The following is a 15274-nucleotide window of genomic DNA, read 5'->3' as shown; positions in this document are numbered from 1 at the left end:
ACCTAGGCAACTTTGAAAGTGGTATGATCTATGGTGCCAGGCGCACCGGATCCAGTATCTCAGAAATAGCCACCCTTTTCACGCATGACAGTGTTTATGTTTTACCGAGAATGGTGCAACAAAAAAAACAATGTGGGTGAAAACAGCTTGTTAATGAGAGCGGTCGAAAGAGAATCCCAAGAATTGTGCAAGCTAACCGGTGGGCCACACATAATGGCACAGTAAAACAGTGGTGTGCAGAATAACATCTCGGAACACACAACTCGTCGATCCTTGTCACGAATGGGCTATTGCATAGGACGACCACAACAGGTTCCAGCGAAAAACAAGAAGAAGCGGCTACAGTGGGCACATGATCACCAAAACGGGACAATTGAGAAGTAGAAAAACATCGCCTGGAACATGACAGCGAGTTCAGTTAACTTGAGTGACCGACGCAGTCCCCAGACTACAACCCAATAGAGCATATTTTGGATGAGATTAAACGGGCTGTTCGCAGCATGAATGTACCAAAGTCCAATCTCCAGCAACTGCGTGATGCCATCACATCAGCATGGACCAACATCCCTGTGGAACGTTTCTGACACCTTGTAGAATGCACCAAAAAATTCAAGCTGTTCTGGAGGCAAAGTTAGGTCTGACCCGGTACTAGATGGGTTTACCTATTAAACTGGCCTGTGAGTGACATTCGTGTGAGCATTATAATATGATTACAAACCAAAGGTAATATGAAAGGCACTCATAACTTAGCTATGACAGTAAATTTAGACTACTTTGTGTTTGTCTGGGTGTGCTATCAGTAGCCAGTAGCCTACCATCAGCCCTGTGCAGAGCATTGCACCCTGGGAGTTGGATTGCACTCTGGGAATCGTAGTATGCTGTGTGAAATCAATTGCATTTCTATGGAGTGTAGACTATTGCAATATAGAAGCTTCAGAAATGAGCTTCCAAGTGTTATTATGTCATTTTGGAACTAAACGATTCATCTAATACATTAAACGATTTAGCTGTAATGAATAATGAATCATACTGTAGGTCTAAGAAAATAATTTGTCCCAAATGTATGGCCATAGTGTTACACTCGCTGATGGAAGGATGGGACCAAGGCGCAATGTGGTAGGCGTACATCTTACTTTATTCAATGAACACCGAGAAAACAACAAATACAAAACGTAAAGTTTAGTAGGGTTAAACAGCACAGTACCAAAACAAGATCCCACAAACTACAGGTGGGAAAAAGCTGCCTAAGTATGATCCCCAATCAGAGACAACGATAGACAGCTGCCTCTGATTGGAAACCATACCCGGCCAACAAAGAAATAGAAAACAGAGATTTGCCCACCCTAGTCACACCCTGACCTAACCAAAATAGAGAATAAAAGGGCTCTCTAAGCTAATACACTTTATTTTCTTCTGTGGTATCGTTTCGGTATCGAGAATCGTTTTGGTATTGTATATCGTTTCGGTATAGAGTATCGTGATACTAAACCTGGTATGGTATCAAAGCCACAATTCTGGTATTGTGACAACACTACACTCCATAGGAGGCCCTGTGTTAGGTTTCCATCCAATTGGCGACAGATTGTTATGCAAATATAAAAAAAATATGTGCATTTTCCCACCAGTAGTGTTTCCAGCAAACTGACTTGTTGCAGATAAAAATCCGTGCGTGATGATGTAGTGCACAGACAATGTTCTTTTTCGCTTAAGTTTTCATGTACCAAAATTAAAATTGTGTTAAATAGCAAATGTGCCCACTCTGTTCTTGACACATGAACTCTAGCCAACAGCTAGCAGATACAGTGAGGGTAGGCTGTGCGGGTAGTTTACACAATTATATTATTATGGATGAGAGCGAGAGTATTTGTATTTGTCAAACAGAAGTCAAGCATCGATCATTATGTCACCAGAAATAGACCCTCGATATTCATTGGAAAGTAGAATCAAGCTCATGTCCGTGCACTTTCATCTGTAGCCTCATAAACTGCATGGCTTCCAGAATCGTCGTGGGAAGAACCATATCATCGCGGGACTCCAAGTTTACTTCGATATGATGGTTATAATATGAAATAAAATATTATATTAATTTTACCGAAACAAAAACATCCCACCATGTTGAACAAACAAATTATCTGTCAGCATGTATAAAATTGTACAGAAACGTCCTGTTTCTATCATAGCTGTTGTGTTTATATTTTACATGGTATGACTTTACTAGCATAAAAACTGTGGATGGAAACCTGGTTTGTGTCCTTTAAAACTTCTATTAGTTTTGTTGCCAAATATGATCCCTTACATGCCCTGCACACACACTCTTCTCACATAATAAAAGCTTTCAAATGTTTCAGGTAATTTCAAAGCGCTACGTTGTGTGCCTGTGCTTGTGTGTGGGTGTAATTGTGTGTATGTGTGTGCGCACGCAAGTGTGATTGTGTCAGATGTAATGATTTCCCAAAATGCCCTTCCAAATCCTTCAGAATCAGGCTGTAATTTGTATTGTAGCTGTTCATTAAAAAGCTTAACTTCCGTTCTGGATCAATATACGAATGAATGAAGCAAAGACCTTGTCCGTTACACCACTCTGGCATCTGCTCTTTCCTAATATAACAGATACCATTACAAGTCTTAGCCAAACTGAGACTCACCACGGATAGCCAAGCACCTTACCACACTTCATCTCACATACAGTGCATTCGGAAAGTACCCCTTCCCTTTTTGCACATTTTGTTGCGTTACAACCTTATTCTAATGGGGATTTTTTTTTTAAATGCCTGGTAAATCTACACACCATACCCCATAATGACAAAGTGAAAACAGGTTTTTAGAAATGTTTGCAAATTTATTAGAAATAAAAAGCAGTACTTATTTACATAAGTATTCAGACTCTTTGCTATGAGACTTGACATTGAGCTCAGGTACATCCTGTTTCCATTGATCATCCTTGAGACGTTTCAACAACATGATTGGAGTCCATCTGTGGTAAATTCAATTGATTGGATATGATTTGGAAAGGCACACACGTGCCTATATAAAGTCCCACAGTTATCAGAGCAAATACCAAGCCATGAGGTCGAAGGAATTGCCCGTAGAGCGCCTAGACAGGCCTTTATGGTAGAGTGGCCAGACAGAAGCCACTCCTCTGTTAAAGGCACATGACAGCCAGCTTGGAGTTTTTTCAAAAGGAACCTAAAGGACTCAGACCATGAGAAACAAGATTCTCTGGTCTGATGAAACCAAGATTGAACTCTTTGGCATGAATTCCTCCAAGAGTCACCTGGCACCATCCCTACAGTAAAGCATGGTGTGAGGATGTTTTTCAGCGGCAGGGACTGAGAGATTAGTCAGGATCAATGGAAAGCTGAACAGAGCAAAGTAGAGAGAGATCCTTGATGAAAACATGCTCCAGAGCGCTCAGGACCTCAGAGTGGGGTGAAGGTCCACTTTCCAACAAGACAACGTTCCTAAGCACACAGCCAAGACAACGCAGGAGCAGCTTCGGGACAAGTCTCTGAATGTCCTTGAGTGGCCCAGCCAGAACCCGGACTTGAACCCGATCGAGCATCTCTGGAGAGACCTGAAAATAGATGTGCAGCAACTTTCCCCATCCAACCTGACAGAGCTTGAGACGATCTCCCGAGAAGAACGGAAGAAGCTTCCAAAATACAGGTGTGCCAAACTTGTAGCTTCTTACCCAAGAAGACGTGAAGCTGTAAACACTGCCAAAGGTGCTTCAACAAAGTACTGAGTAAAGGGTCTGAATACTTATGTAAATGTCATATTTACATTTTTTATTTGTAGTACATTTGCGCACATTTCTAAAAACCTGTTTTTCCCTGTCATTATGGGGTAGATTGATGAGAAAAAAATAGTTAATAATTTTAGAATAAGGCTGTAACAAAAAAAATGTAGAAAAAGGGGTCTGAATACTACTTTCCAAATGCACTGTATTTTAATGACTGTATTTCCTATACCATTATGTTATACACACAACACAAATTGCATGACAGGTAGCTAATGACAATTCAAGGAAAGATATAGTGCTGGTTATTCAGGTACCCCCTCGTACTGATCAATTTATTCTAGTATTGCAGCACGAAAATGTCAATTTCTCTCTAATTTGATCCCAGTTATTGATGGTGCACCTGCGTCACATGGGCTTGACATAGTTGTCTCATGGTCTTGACTTTCTTTGATGTGATCAATGCTGAGGAAAGACAGAGGTATTTGCAGTCAGTAGACAGTTGTAAATGTCACACAGGAGATACTATGAAGGTCAGAGGATCCACACAATGTAAGTGTCAGTTAAAACCTGCCAGCTTTAAAGTGAGAGTCCTATGTGCTTTGATAGAGTCGATTTCCAAATTTCTAAATGAGCAGTGACTGGTAGCTCTAACCCATGCTGGCCTAGTGCTGAGCCCTGTCAGCTAGGAACCCTTATCCAATACATCACTGTCTGCTCTCATTGGCCCTCCCTCCTCCTCACCACCACCAGGTGAGAGCCAATCAATACCCTAGACTCGTTAGGATGCCACTAAATGGCCTTTTCTGTCGAAACAGTGTGACACAGGATGGAACGGTGCATTACTGTGTATTAAAAAGGCTACCTTAGGGGTGAGTGGAGTGTTGTGGTTCATTGCAAATTAGGGTGGAGGGAGAATGTTGCCAGTTTTCCTGTTATGGGATTGGGAAATAAATGGGAATCCACTGGGCTGGAAACCCACTGTCTGGCTGATGACAGATTCCGATAAAGACAAACAACAGGCATTAGAGGCAGTCATCTTCAACTGTCACACATGTGTGTGAGGAACACCACGGGAATGGAAGGGTTCTTCTCATCAGAGACCGAGACAGGTATCTCCCTTTCCCTCTATGTTCGTCACTGTTTACGCGTCCCACATTGAAGAAAATGTCATATCTTTCATGTCTCTGGAAGTATACATGTTTCCCTGTCTTTCTATTTCTTTCTTACTCTTTATCTATGTGCATCTTTCTGAGAGAAGCATTCTGTCTGTATTTTAGCCAGGTCTGTTGGGTATTCCAAATCAAAAGATATCTTCTTCTACGCAACATAAGAAGGAAAAACACACTGGTGACTTGGAGAATAAGACACAGTGGCAGGATTTTTCTCTCATTATGATTATGCTGAACTAACAGACACATTGAGGCACACAGTGCAACTCCTAACAACTCATGTAAAACTAGGAACAATGAGAGCAGAAGAGGCAAAAAGAGAAAAAAATATACTGTTGCAGACATAGTTTTAATAATTTTCCCTCACTGTTCAGAACTGGGATAATGGGGGAGCCAGCATTTGCTGGAATTGATTGGTGTCACAGTAGCCTTGCAACAGAGGGAGTAGAATAGTGAATACATCAAGCTTTATAGTGGCCTCTGCACCGCAGAAACATAATATTTGTCTTTGAGAAAGGTGTAAGGACATCACATCTGTTCACCCCCCCCCCACGCACGCACACACGCATGCACGCGCGCACACACACTCACCCACCCACCTGGTGTATTCTCCCCTACTCTGATGCCCTATAATGCAGCTTGAGGAGCCTCTATTGTTAATTAATGGCAGGCACCGGAGCATGGGATTTCTCATTAACCCCGGAGAACGATGCTGCAGAACAGAAGCATGCAAGTAGAAAAACACTCTAAAAGGGACGCCATTGTACTTTCTGATCCATTCCTTGCATCCTGCTCTACAGATCATTGGCAGCCGACAAGACTGAGGCCGTTCTTCACCTCTGGCTTCTTAATGGCAAGCGGCAGGGGAGTATAGTGACTTAATTGAATTAATTACGGAGCTAATCAAGTAAATTAGAGTGAATCCAGGTGGGGAGGAGGGTTACTGTGACGGAACACAAAATGAAGCATATTGGTGGGGTGAGAGTGACACACAAAGTTCAGAGCTCTTCAGCAATATGGCAATCTAAAGAAAGATAAATAAACCTTGAGCATGGTCTGATATCACTGTTAAACTCAACCACAGTTTGTAGCTAAACAGTAAGTTCAAGCAGCCTACATCCAAGCTGAGCTGTCCTCTCTACACACTCTAAATCCTGCCTCCCCTGAACGCCTTTACCCTAATCATGGACTGTGTAGCTTTAGGGCTATAGGCCCACGCCAGATCCTCCATTTAGAATAAGCGGTGTGGATGAAAACAATGATTTACCAAGCACTCGCCTAGTGTGAGTAATGAAACGTGTCACACAGTGCACTGATGTGTGCCAAGGTGAACTGCTCACCTCAGGGCAGTTGACAACACTGATCATCTGATTGGCTATGTCTGTGCAAATAGGGATGAGGATGAATCTGACTGGCTTTCAATGTGTCGGTATGAGTCAGTAAAATTAAATGTATTTGGAAGTGCATTTAAGTGGGAAAGATTGTGCCAGCGGGTGCACGTATGTGGGTAAGATTGCAGCAGTAGGTTCAGCAGGGGTCAACATATGTTAGAATGAGTCAACATATCTCTGCATTTGTGTAATCATAACTTGAGTCGTTCAGTGAGTGTCCATGTTTTGTTGTTGTGTACAAGTCAGAATGCGCAAGCATTTTTCATCGGCAAGTTCAAATTGGGTGAGTATGACTAACCTTGTATGGACAAGGGACAGATGCCAGCCATTGTGAGCACTTCCGCATTTAAGACTTCGGTACGGTATGTGACCATTTTTCAGTACCCATCAACATGTCCCTATGTCCCAACATTTCCACTACCTGTCCATTCCAGGAGCTGAGGCTGCACTGATCCCTGTGCCTTAGGGTGTCTGTCTGGGTGGGATTTCTCATGACATAACCGTATCCTGAACCACCCGCAATAACTGAGAGTATAATGAAACATCCAAGAGTGTATACATTATTTCAGCTCAATGCATTACCCACCATACAGTTTAAAACAAGAAACTGTTACAAGGGAAGAAAAACATTTTTGTTGACATGTTACAGAATTACAGAGTTGACTGGATGCGAGGGAGTCACAGAATTAAAATGTTACATAGTAACAGAGTTGACTGGTAAGATTTAGGACATAATAGAACTGAGTGGTTACTGAAAGTACTGGTAAGGATAAAGGCCATGATACACTGGGAATTTTATTAAGTAATATTGCCGAGCAATGTTGCCAGCAATGGTTGATGTAACTATTTTGCACTATTTAGCAACTTTTTATTGTCTGGGAATTTTGATTGGCAGCTCCACTTATTGGGCAATTTGTAGGAATCCTCCAATCAGAGCACAGATATTGGTAATGTGATCAGACTCTTCTCCAAAATAATTTGGAAAACATCGCAACCGTTTTGAGCTGAAGCAAGAGAGAAATCAACTCCCATGTTGGAGTGAAATGTTGGCCATTCACATCTCGCATTTTGCTCCAGTACAATATTACATCACGAGGCGTAAATAAATACAGACTGTGTTCAATTTGTCATGTTTAACTGCTGAAATATCCACAGTGATGCTCATGCTAATCGATTAGCATATTAACCGTAACCCATGCTATGTCAATGGGACAAACAGACTAATTCGCTAGCTTGTCATGTAGAGTGTCATGTAGATTTTACATTTCATTTTTAAAAAGTTGCTGTATGTTTAACTAGCTGGCTAGCTTGATTAATACCATTTACACTTCCTAGCATAAAATTCTGAAGTAAAACATTTTTAAATATAGTTATCCTTGTCTGCGTTGCCGTTGACTTGACTGGCAGTAGGTTGAGTGGATGCCCAAGGCAACACCTCTTTAATGCTTGTTTGTTAGCTAATAAATTCCAGTACAGATGAGGCAGCCAACAGGCAAGAAAAAGCAATAGGAGATGAGAAAATAAATGTGGAAACTGAGTTTTAAGTTAAATATATACTTCATATGAAATACACTGCTCAAAAAAATAAAGGGAACACTTAAACAACACAAATGTAACTCCAAGTCAATCACACTTCTGTGAAATCAAACTGTCCACTTAGGAAGCAACACTGATTGACAATAAATTTCACATGCTGTTGTGCAAATGGAATAGACAACAGGTGGAAATTATAGGCAATTAGCAAGACACCCCCAATAAAGGAGGGGTTCTGCAGGTGATAATCACAGACCACTTCTCAGTTCCTATGCTTCCTGGCTGATGTTTTGGTCACTTTTGAATGCTGGCAGTGCTTTCACTCTAGTGGAAGCATGAGATGGAGTCTACAACCCACACAAGTGGCTCAGATAGTGCAGCTCATCCAGGATGGCACATCAATGCGAGCTGTGGCAAGAAGATTTGCTGTGTCTGTCAGCGTAGTGTCCAGAGCATGTAGGTGCTACCAGGAGCCAGGCCAGTACATCAGGAGACGTGGAGGAGGCCATAGGAGGGCAACCACCCAGCAGCAGGACCGCTACCTCCGCCTTTGTGCAAAGAGGAGCAGGAGGAGCACTGCCAGAGCCCTGCAAATTGACCTCCAGCAGGCCACAAATGTGCATGTGTCTGCTCAAACGGTCAGAAAAAGACTCCATGAGGGTGGTATGAGGGCCCAACATCCACAGGTGGGGGTTGTGCTTACAGCCCAACACCGTATAGGACGTTTGGCATTTGCCAGAGAACACCAAGATTGGCAAATTCGCCACTGGCACCCTGTGCTCTTCACAGATGAAAGCAGGTTCACACTGAGCACATGTGACAGACGTGACAGTCTGGAGACGCCGTGTAGAACGTTCTGCTGCCTGCAACATCCTCCAGCATGACCAGTTTGGCTGTGGGTCAGTCATGGTGTGGGGTGTCATTTCTTTGGGGGGCAGCACATGTGCTCGCCAGAGGTAGCCTGACTGCCATTAAGCACCGAGATGAGAACCTCAGACCCCTTGTGAGACCATATGCTGGTGCGGTTGGCTCTAGGTTCCTCCTAATGCAAGACAATGCTAGACCTCATGTGGATAGAGTGTGTCAGCAGTTCCTGCAAGAGGAAGGCATTGATGCTATGGACTGGCCTGCCCGTTCCCCAGACCTGAATCCAATTGAGCACATCTGGGACATCATGTCTCGCTCCATCCACCAAAGCCACGTTGCACCACAGACTGTCCAGGAGTTGGTGGATGCTTTAGTCCAGGTCTGGGAGGAGATCCCTCAGGAGACCATCCGCCACCTCATCAGGATTATGCCCAGGCATTGTAGGGAGTTCATACATGCACGTGGAGGCCACACACACTACTGAGCCTCATTTTGACTTGTTTTAAGGACATTACATCAAAGTTGGATCAGCCTGTAGTGTGGTTTTCCACTTTAATTTTGAGTGTGACTCCAAATCCAGACCTCCATGGGTTGATAAATTTGATTTCCATTGATCCATTTTTGTGTGATTTTGTTGTCAGCACATTCAACTATGTAAAGAAAAAAGTTTTTAATAAGAATATTTCATTTATTCATTATTTTAGTGTTCCTTTTATTTTTTTGAGCAGTGTATATTATTCATGTCCATGTTGCTCATTGCTCATCATTTGCACCAGTGTCTCATACCCCGCTCTGTTGCCAGCAACATTGCTTGGCAACATTGCCCCCAAAAACTGGCAATTGCCTTAAGACTTGAGAGAATAATGGAGCCAACTGGTAACTCCTGTGCTATGTGACTGAATTATAAGATGCAAGTTGATGTGACGTACTATTCTCACCAGATTGTCACTGGCAGGTTGAGAATGTTCAGCCCTCAAGGAAAGGCTGTGCCAATACTGATAGAGACTGACAGCCCAGCCCAGAGAGAGAGCATTGCGTGACAGTGGATGACTGTGACTGTTACACATGCATATACACAGAGGCATACACACACAAATGCCAACACAAAAAAAACAGCTGGGGTACATATTCTACTTCATACTTTACACATGCGCATTCATTAGCCAGCTATCTACCTGTAATGTTTATACCGATTTTCATGAATAATAACTGAATAATAATAACTAATAATAATTCATGAATAATCAACGATTCATCAACATGCGATGATGGAAAATTTGAATTATCGCCAACTGACAAGAAAAAGGGATGGATGAATGCATAGAGAGATATTCTTATCTTGGCATGGAATGTTACCTTACTGTTGTAGGAATGTTACATGTTTGCTGGGTATATAGCTATCCAACTCTACAGGTACATATCCAACGAAAGTGTAGGGATACGTAATAGCGACAAGCTCAAACGGTGATGTTTCTGGGGAACAATGGTCTGTAAAACCTTGGCTCCATTATACCTAATCATACAGGACATACAGTACCTGATTCCCCAGGCTTTTTAAGAACTGATTTCACTCATTTATCCTCTTAATCTATCCCTTCCGTCTTACCAATAATTTGTTCTTAACATCAATTTGTATCATCCATCCCTAGGAAAAGCATTTGATCTCTGTCACTGGACTCTTTAGCCTCATGTGCTTAAGAGAGGCAGCATCAATCAAGATTTCTACTGTACATTCCGTTTACACTGTCATTGATTCTCCCATCAACCATTTAATGTATTCCACCCATTCACCCTCTGCAATCTATAATAACTATCCTTTTTAATCTAACCTTGCGCATATACATTTCCACACACAGTAATACCTTCCAATCTATACTTTCTATAGCTTCTCTCTCAAAAAAGTAATATCTGGATCGTCTAAAACCTCCAAAGCCACACCACGCTCAATCTCGGCTCCCGCATGTTACACTCCCTGTCTTTGTTATTTCATCTTATTTGTCTGGGGTCCATCTATCATCAAAGCCGTTCCCCATAAACCTAGATTTCTGACTGGCTCGATGCAATGTTAGCCCTCTCCATCTCTAGCCTGAGGTCAGCTCTGGGATTGAGATGGTGCAGTGGAGATAGTGGAGAAGTGTCACTGAGGGGATTAAATATTGATGAACAGAAAGGCCTTGCCTCTACCCCGTACCCTCTGGCTGCGAGCGAGCGAAGTCATGCAGTTATGGGCAGAGAGGGAATCTGATACAAACAACTCAAATGGCATCAGGGGAGCAGAATAGAGAAACGGATGGTAACTTGGATCCCCAGGAGCATCTTAGGAAGTCGGAGTCCTATCCTGTGAAAGTTATCGTTATCCTCTCCATACAACGCAACCATAATCAGATTCACTTGTGCTTCACTTAATGCTTTAGTCAGAGATCTGCTCTAACAGGGCCTTTTTTTTACATACAAGCCCCCTCCAGCAGAAAAGGAATCAATACAATGTAAATATGTACCAGAGGGAAAGAAAAGACATACATGAAGGCAGGGGTATGAGACATGCAAGCCTAGTTTAGTTTGACGATGAATTACACAAGCTGGTTTTACTGTGCCAGGCGACGGATCGTCCCTTTGTTGTCCAACTAACTCAGCCCTTTATTTTCGCTTCGCAGAACCGACTGCAGACTCGCAGCATATCAAGATCTTGTTCATGTCAAAGAAGGGATATGAAGGTGTGTGTATTTTTACATAAATGTGCTAAGTGCTAATTCCAGGTGTTTTGAAGCATTCTCACTCATACCACAGATGTAGGTATAACTGATTATGTTATTTTGGGAACAATGAGACAGCTCATAGGTAGCGCAGGCAGCCAAAGTGAGATACTCTCTATCACTGAAGGCTAACTTTGAATACAAAGGCCAATGCAATAGCTCCACCTCGACCCTGCCACAGTTATTTAGGGCTAATAACACACTGATCAGTGACAAAAACACTTAAATAACGACATATTCACATTAACGTCAGCAACAATAAACTCCCAACATTGAGACTAAGGACTGTTCGTAGCCAATCTTATGCCACCTTGTGTAAAGGACATGCACCATGTTACACACGACTCTCCTCACCAAATCACTGCAACCAAGTTGCATCAAAATGTCCATTATGTTGACGAGCGCTCCATCAAAAATCATGAGCTGCTCTAAAATCTCTTTATGGTCGCCAAAAGGCAGCACTGTGCAGTACGTGTTGGCACTTACCGTTGATCCATTTGGCCTCTGGGTCATGGACCACAAACTCAGGCTTGAACAGATCTTCCACAGTGAGTTTGCTATCACTGCCAGATTGGCTGTCCGCTGCAACAACAAAAAAATAGGGGGAAAAGGTGCATTAATTCCAAACTCTATTAATACTGGGAACTCAATAATGATCAAATCCTTATTTTATCATTATCGTTATTGATATTCCCCAGCATTGTTTATTCTCTCATACAAGGAGCTAGTAGCAAAATGTAGTTCTATTGCTTCTTGTTTTGTGATGTAACGTGTACTGCGTCAAAGTCTTTCTGAGGAACCCAGTTACCAGAAAGCATCAGGTCAGTCTCCAATCAAGGACAAGACAGCCTCCTTGGTCCTGACCTAGAAGTTGTCCCAGGCAGATGCCGCCAAGAGATTGCCACTAGAGACACTGACCTAAGATCAGTTTTATGTTGCTGCCCCTGATGTTCAAGGTAAGCATTTAGGGTAGGGTAATCTGATCCAATATCTGTGTTTAAGGTGTCACCTTTCACTCCATGTACGTGTCTCCATGTCCGAGGTCGGACAGGCAGAGAGAGTTTTTATAGTGACCCACGCTGTACCAAACTAAATGCCAGATTGGAAGCAAGGTGAAATAATGTGCAAGTTGAGATAAATACAAGAGATGATTCGGACAGCAACATGAACATGATATTCTTATTGATCATTTTTAGATGGAACTGTTAGCAGGCATAGGTTCCAATACAGCATGGATTGGAACGCTGCACGTCCAATCACAGCATCCAGTATCCAAACAACCAGTTAAATGAAAGAGTGTACACAGAAGCATATTAGGTGTTTATAATGTCTTAGGTCTATGCTTTAGTCAGACTAATGACACTCAGATGAATATTGCATATAGAAGAGGTGGAGTGGTCTGTAAACAGGGACTTTAATCTAGGGCAGCTATGTATGTTTTTTGGCAGGACTCTTGAGAGTGTCATGCTTACTTTAGCCTTTATGAATAAAATAAGTTAGGATAAAGTCTTATAAGAAGATTGGATGCACATAAATGGCTTCACCTGCTCTAGAGGCAGATATTTCGAGCAACCTTGCAGATGAAGAGAGAGTCAGGGGTGTACGAGTGAGGTAGGGAGTGATGGAAGGAGAGGGAGAGGGAGTCAGGGGTGTAAGAGTGAGGTAGGGAGGGAGAGGGAGAGGGAGAGGGAGAGGGAGAGGGAGAGGGAGAGGGAGAGGGAGAGGGAGAGGGAGTGATGGAGGGAGAGGGAGAGGGAGTGATGGAGGGAGAGGGAGAGGGAGAGGGAGTGATGGAGGGAGAGGGAGAGGGAGTGATGGAGGGAGAGGGAGAGGAAGAGGGAGTGATGGAGGGAGAGGGAGAGGGAGAGGGAATGATGGAGGGAGAGAGAGAGGGAGAGGGAGAGGGAGTGATGGAGGGAGAGGGAGTGATGGAGGGAGAGAGAGAGGGAGAGGGAGAGGGAGAGGGAGAGGGAGTGATGGAGGAGAGAGAGAGAGAGAGGGAGAGGGATTGATGGAGGGAGAGGGAGAGGAAGAGCGAAAGACAGAAAGAGAGAGATGACAGTAGAGAAAGTGACATGGAGAAATTATATATATTAAGAAAACAATAGAACACGCACGCACACCGTACACGCACACACACACACACACACACACACACACACACACACACACACACACACACACACACACACACACACACACACACATGCAATGGTCATTAATAGGTTGTTATCCAACCTGAAATCCCTCAGCTGTGTAAACATTGCCTTTGTAAACATGTTTTAATTAGAAAATGTTAAGCCATCAGTAAAATAGAATGTTGTTAAGCCAATTGTAAACTAATGTTGACTTGGACAGCTGCTAATTGTGCAGCGCGTGAGAGAGAGAGAGAGAGAGAGAGAGAGAGAGAGAGGAGGGCCAAATGATTTTGAATGTCAGCCATGTTGGCCCGGGCTGGATAACTACAGAGCACTCCTGTTTGTAAATGATGTGGCAGCCACATGCAATAGATAGCTAGCCCAGCAGACATTCGAGGGGTTGGAACATCAGGGGACAGTGTGGTCTCCTTGTATCTGTGAGTCATTCCAAACATGTCTGAGTACGTCACTCAGCATAAACTGTTCTTCATTGCAGTAAATTGAGGAGGTCGATCAACAGCTGAGTGCTGATATTAAGTTAGTATAAAAGGTGCTGGCAAAAATGAGAAATGAGTAGCACAACTGAGCATGTAGCCCAAAATTAATCATAGAAAGTTGAGATATGTTAAGCAATAATACAATTTGGGGACTAATTTCCTTACTGTCACCAATAGTCTACCAAACCATAGGCACTGAACCACCTCTGGGACAGATGCTATGTCTCTCCTGCAGAACACAACTCCAGTTAATAAAGTAATGTACTAATTCTCCATGCCCAGTTCTGTACCTGGAGTGAGGAGGATGACAGACAATGTGATCAGAGAGCAGACCCCCAATATAACCAGCAGAGCGATAACAATCCCTTTCCAGTTCCTCTCAGGTGGAGCTCCCGCACCAAGGTCCTGTAAAGAGAGAGAGAGGGGGGATGAAGGGAGGGAGAGAGAGAGAGAGAAGGAGGAGGGGACAAGGGAGAGAGCGAGAGCATAGGCAAAGGAGTGTAAGAATGAGAGATGAGAGAGAGAGAGAGGGGGGGGGGAGAGGGGAAAGAGAGAGAGAAACAGTTATTAAAAGGGAGTTCTAAAAAATAACAAAGTGGAGATACCTAGACATACAGTGTACAGAGCCACAAAACACAGGGATAAACATGCTAACAGCCCTAAATGCATTTTTCGGATTTGAGTCCAAGATATTCTTGCATTCATCCACACAAACTATTTGATTGAAGACCACAGATTGTCAATACGTGAGTCATTCTATGTTGAGTCAGTTATGTAGGAGCTTACAAAAAATATAGCCATATGGTTGAATTGCTAGAAAGCCAATTGAAAGCCAAATCCAATTCACAGTTCACAGACACTGAGCACGTCATACACATACATTTTTTTTAAAGCAGGGACACAATAGGCAGCAGAATGGGTCAGCATGGGTTGACCCCTACAATATAATGTAAACAATCTAAGAAAAAACAGAATACTTAAACAGCATAATGTGTTATGATTGAATGCCGGTCATTGTGTCAGAATAGCAATGACTTCGACAGGAAAGTGAACATCTAATCATGTAGGAGTAGAAAAAACGCAAACTAGGAAATGACATTCACAAAAATGTTAAGTATATGTTCAGCTTTATTGTGGTGGATGTGCTAGCTACAGGTTTCAGCATTTCACCTTGAGCTGCATGG

The 15274-nt window shown here is 42.9% G+C and overlaps 1 protein-coding gene across 1 annotated transcript in view; it reads right to left on the bottom strand.

Annotated features, from left to right (window-relative positions):
* The window catches only part of LOC112235076 (inactive dipeptidyl peptidase 10), a 188470-nt gene that overhangs the window by 139733 nt on the left and 33463 nt on the right, over nt 1-15274 (bottom strand). The window contains exons 2-3 of the mRNA XM_024403474.2: nt 14381-14495; nt 11942-12037 (exon numbers count right to left, since the gene is read on the bottom strand). Of these exons, the coding sequence (XP_024259242.1) occupies nt 11942-12037; nt 14381-14495 (211 nt within the window). The remainder of the gene's footprint in view (nt 1-11941; nt 12038-14380; nt 14496-15274) is intronic.

Source organism: Oncorhynchus tshawytscha, linkage group LG03 (genome assembly GCF_018296145.1).
Source record: "Oncorhynchus tshawytscha isolate Ot180627B linkage group LG03, Otsh_v2.0, whole genome shotgun sequence".
In the NCBI taxonomy this organism is placed as follows: Eukaryota; Metazoa; Chordata; class Actinopteri; order Salmoniformes; family Salmonidae; genus Oncorhynchus; species Oncorhynchus tshawytscha.
The sequence above is the reverse complement of the archived record's forward strand: the minus strand, read 5'-3'. Positions and strand labels throughout refer to the sequence as shown.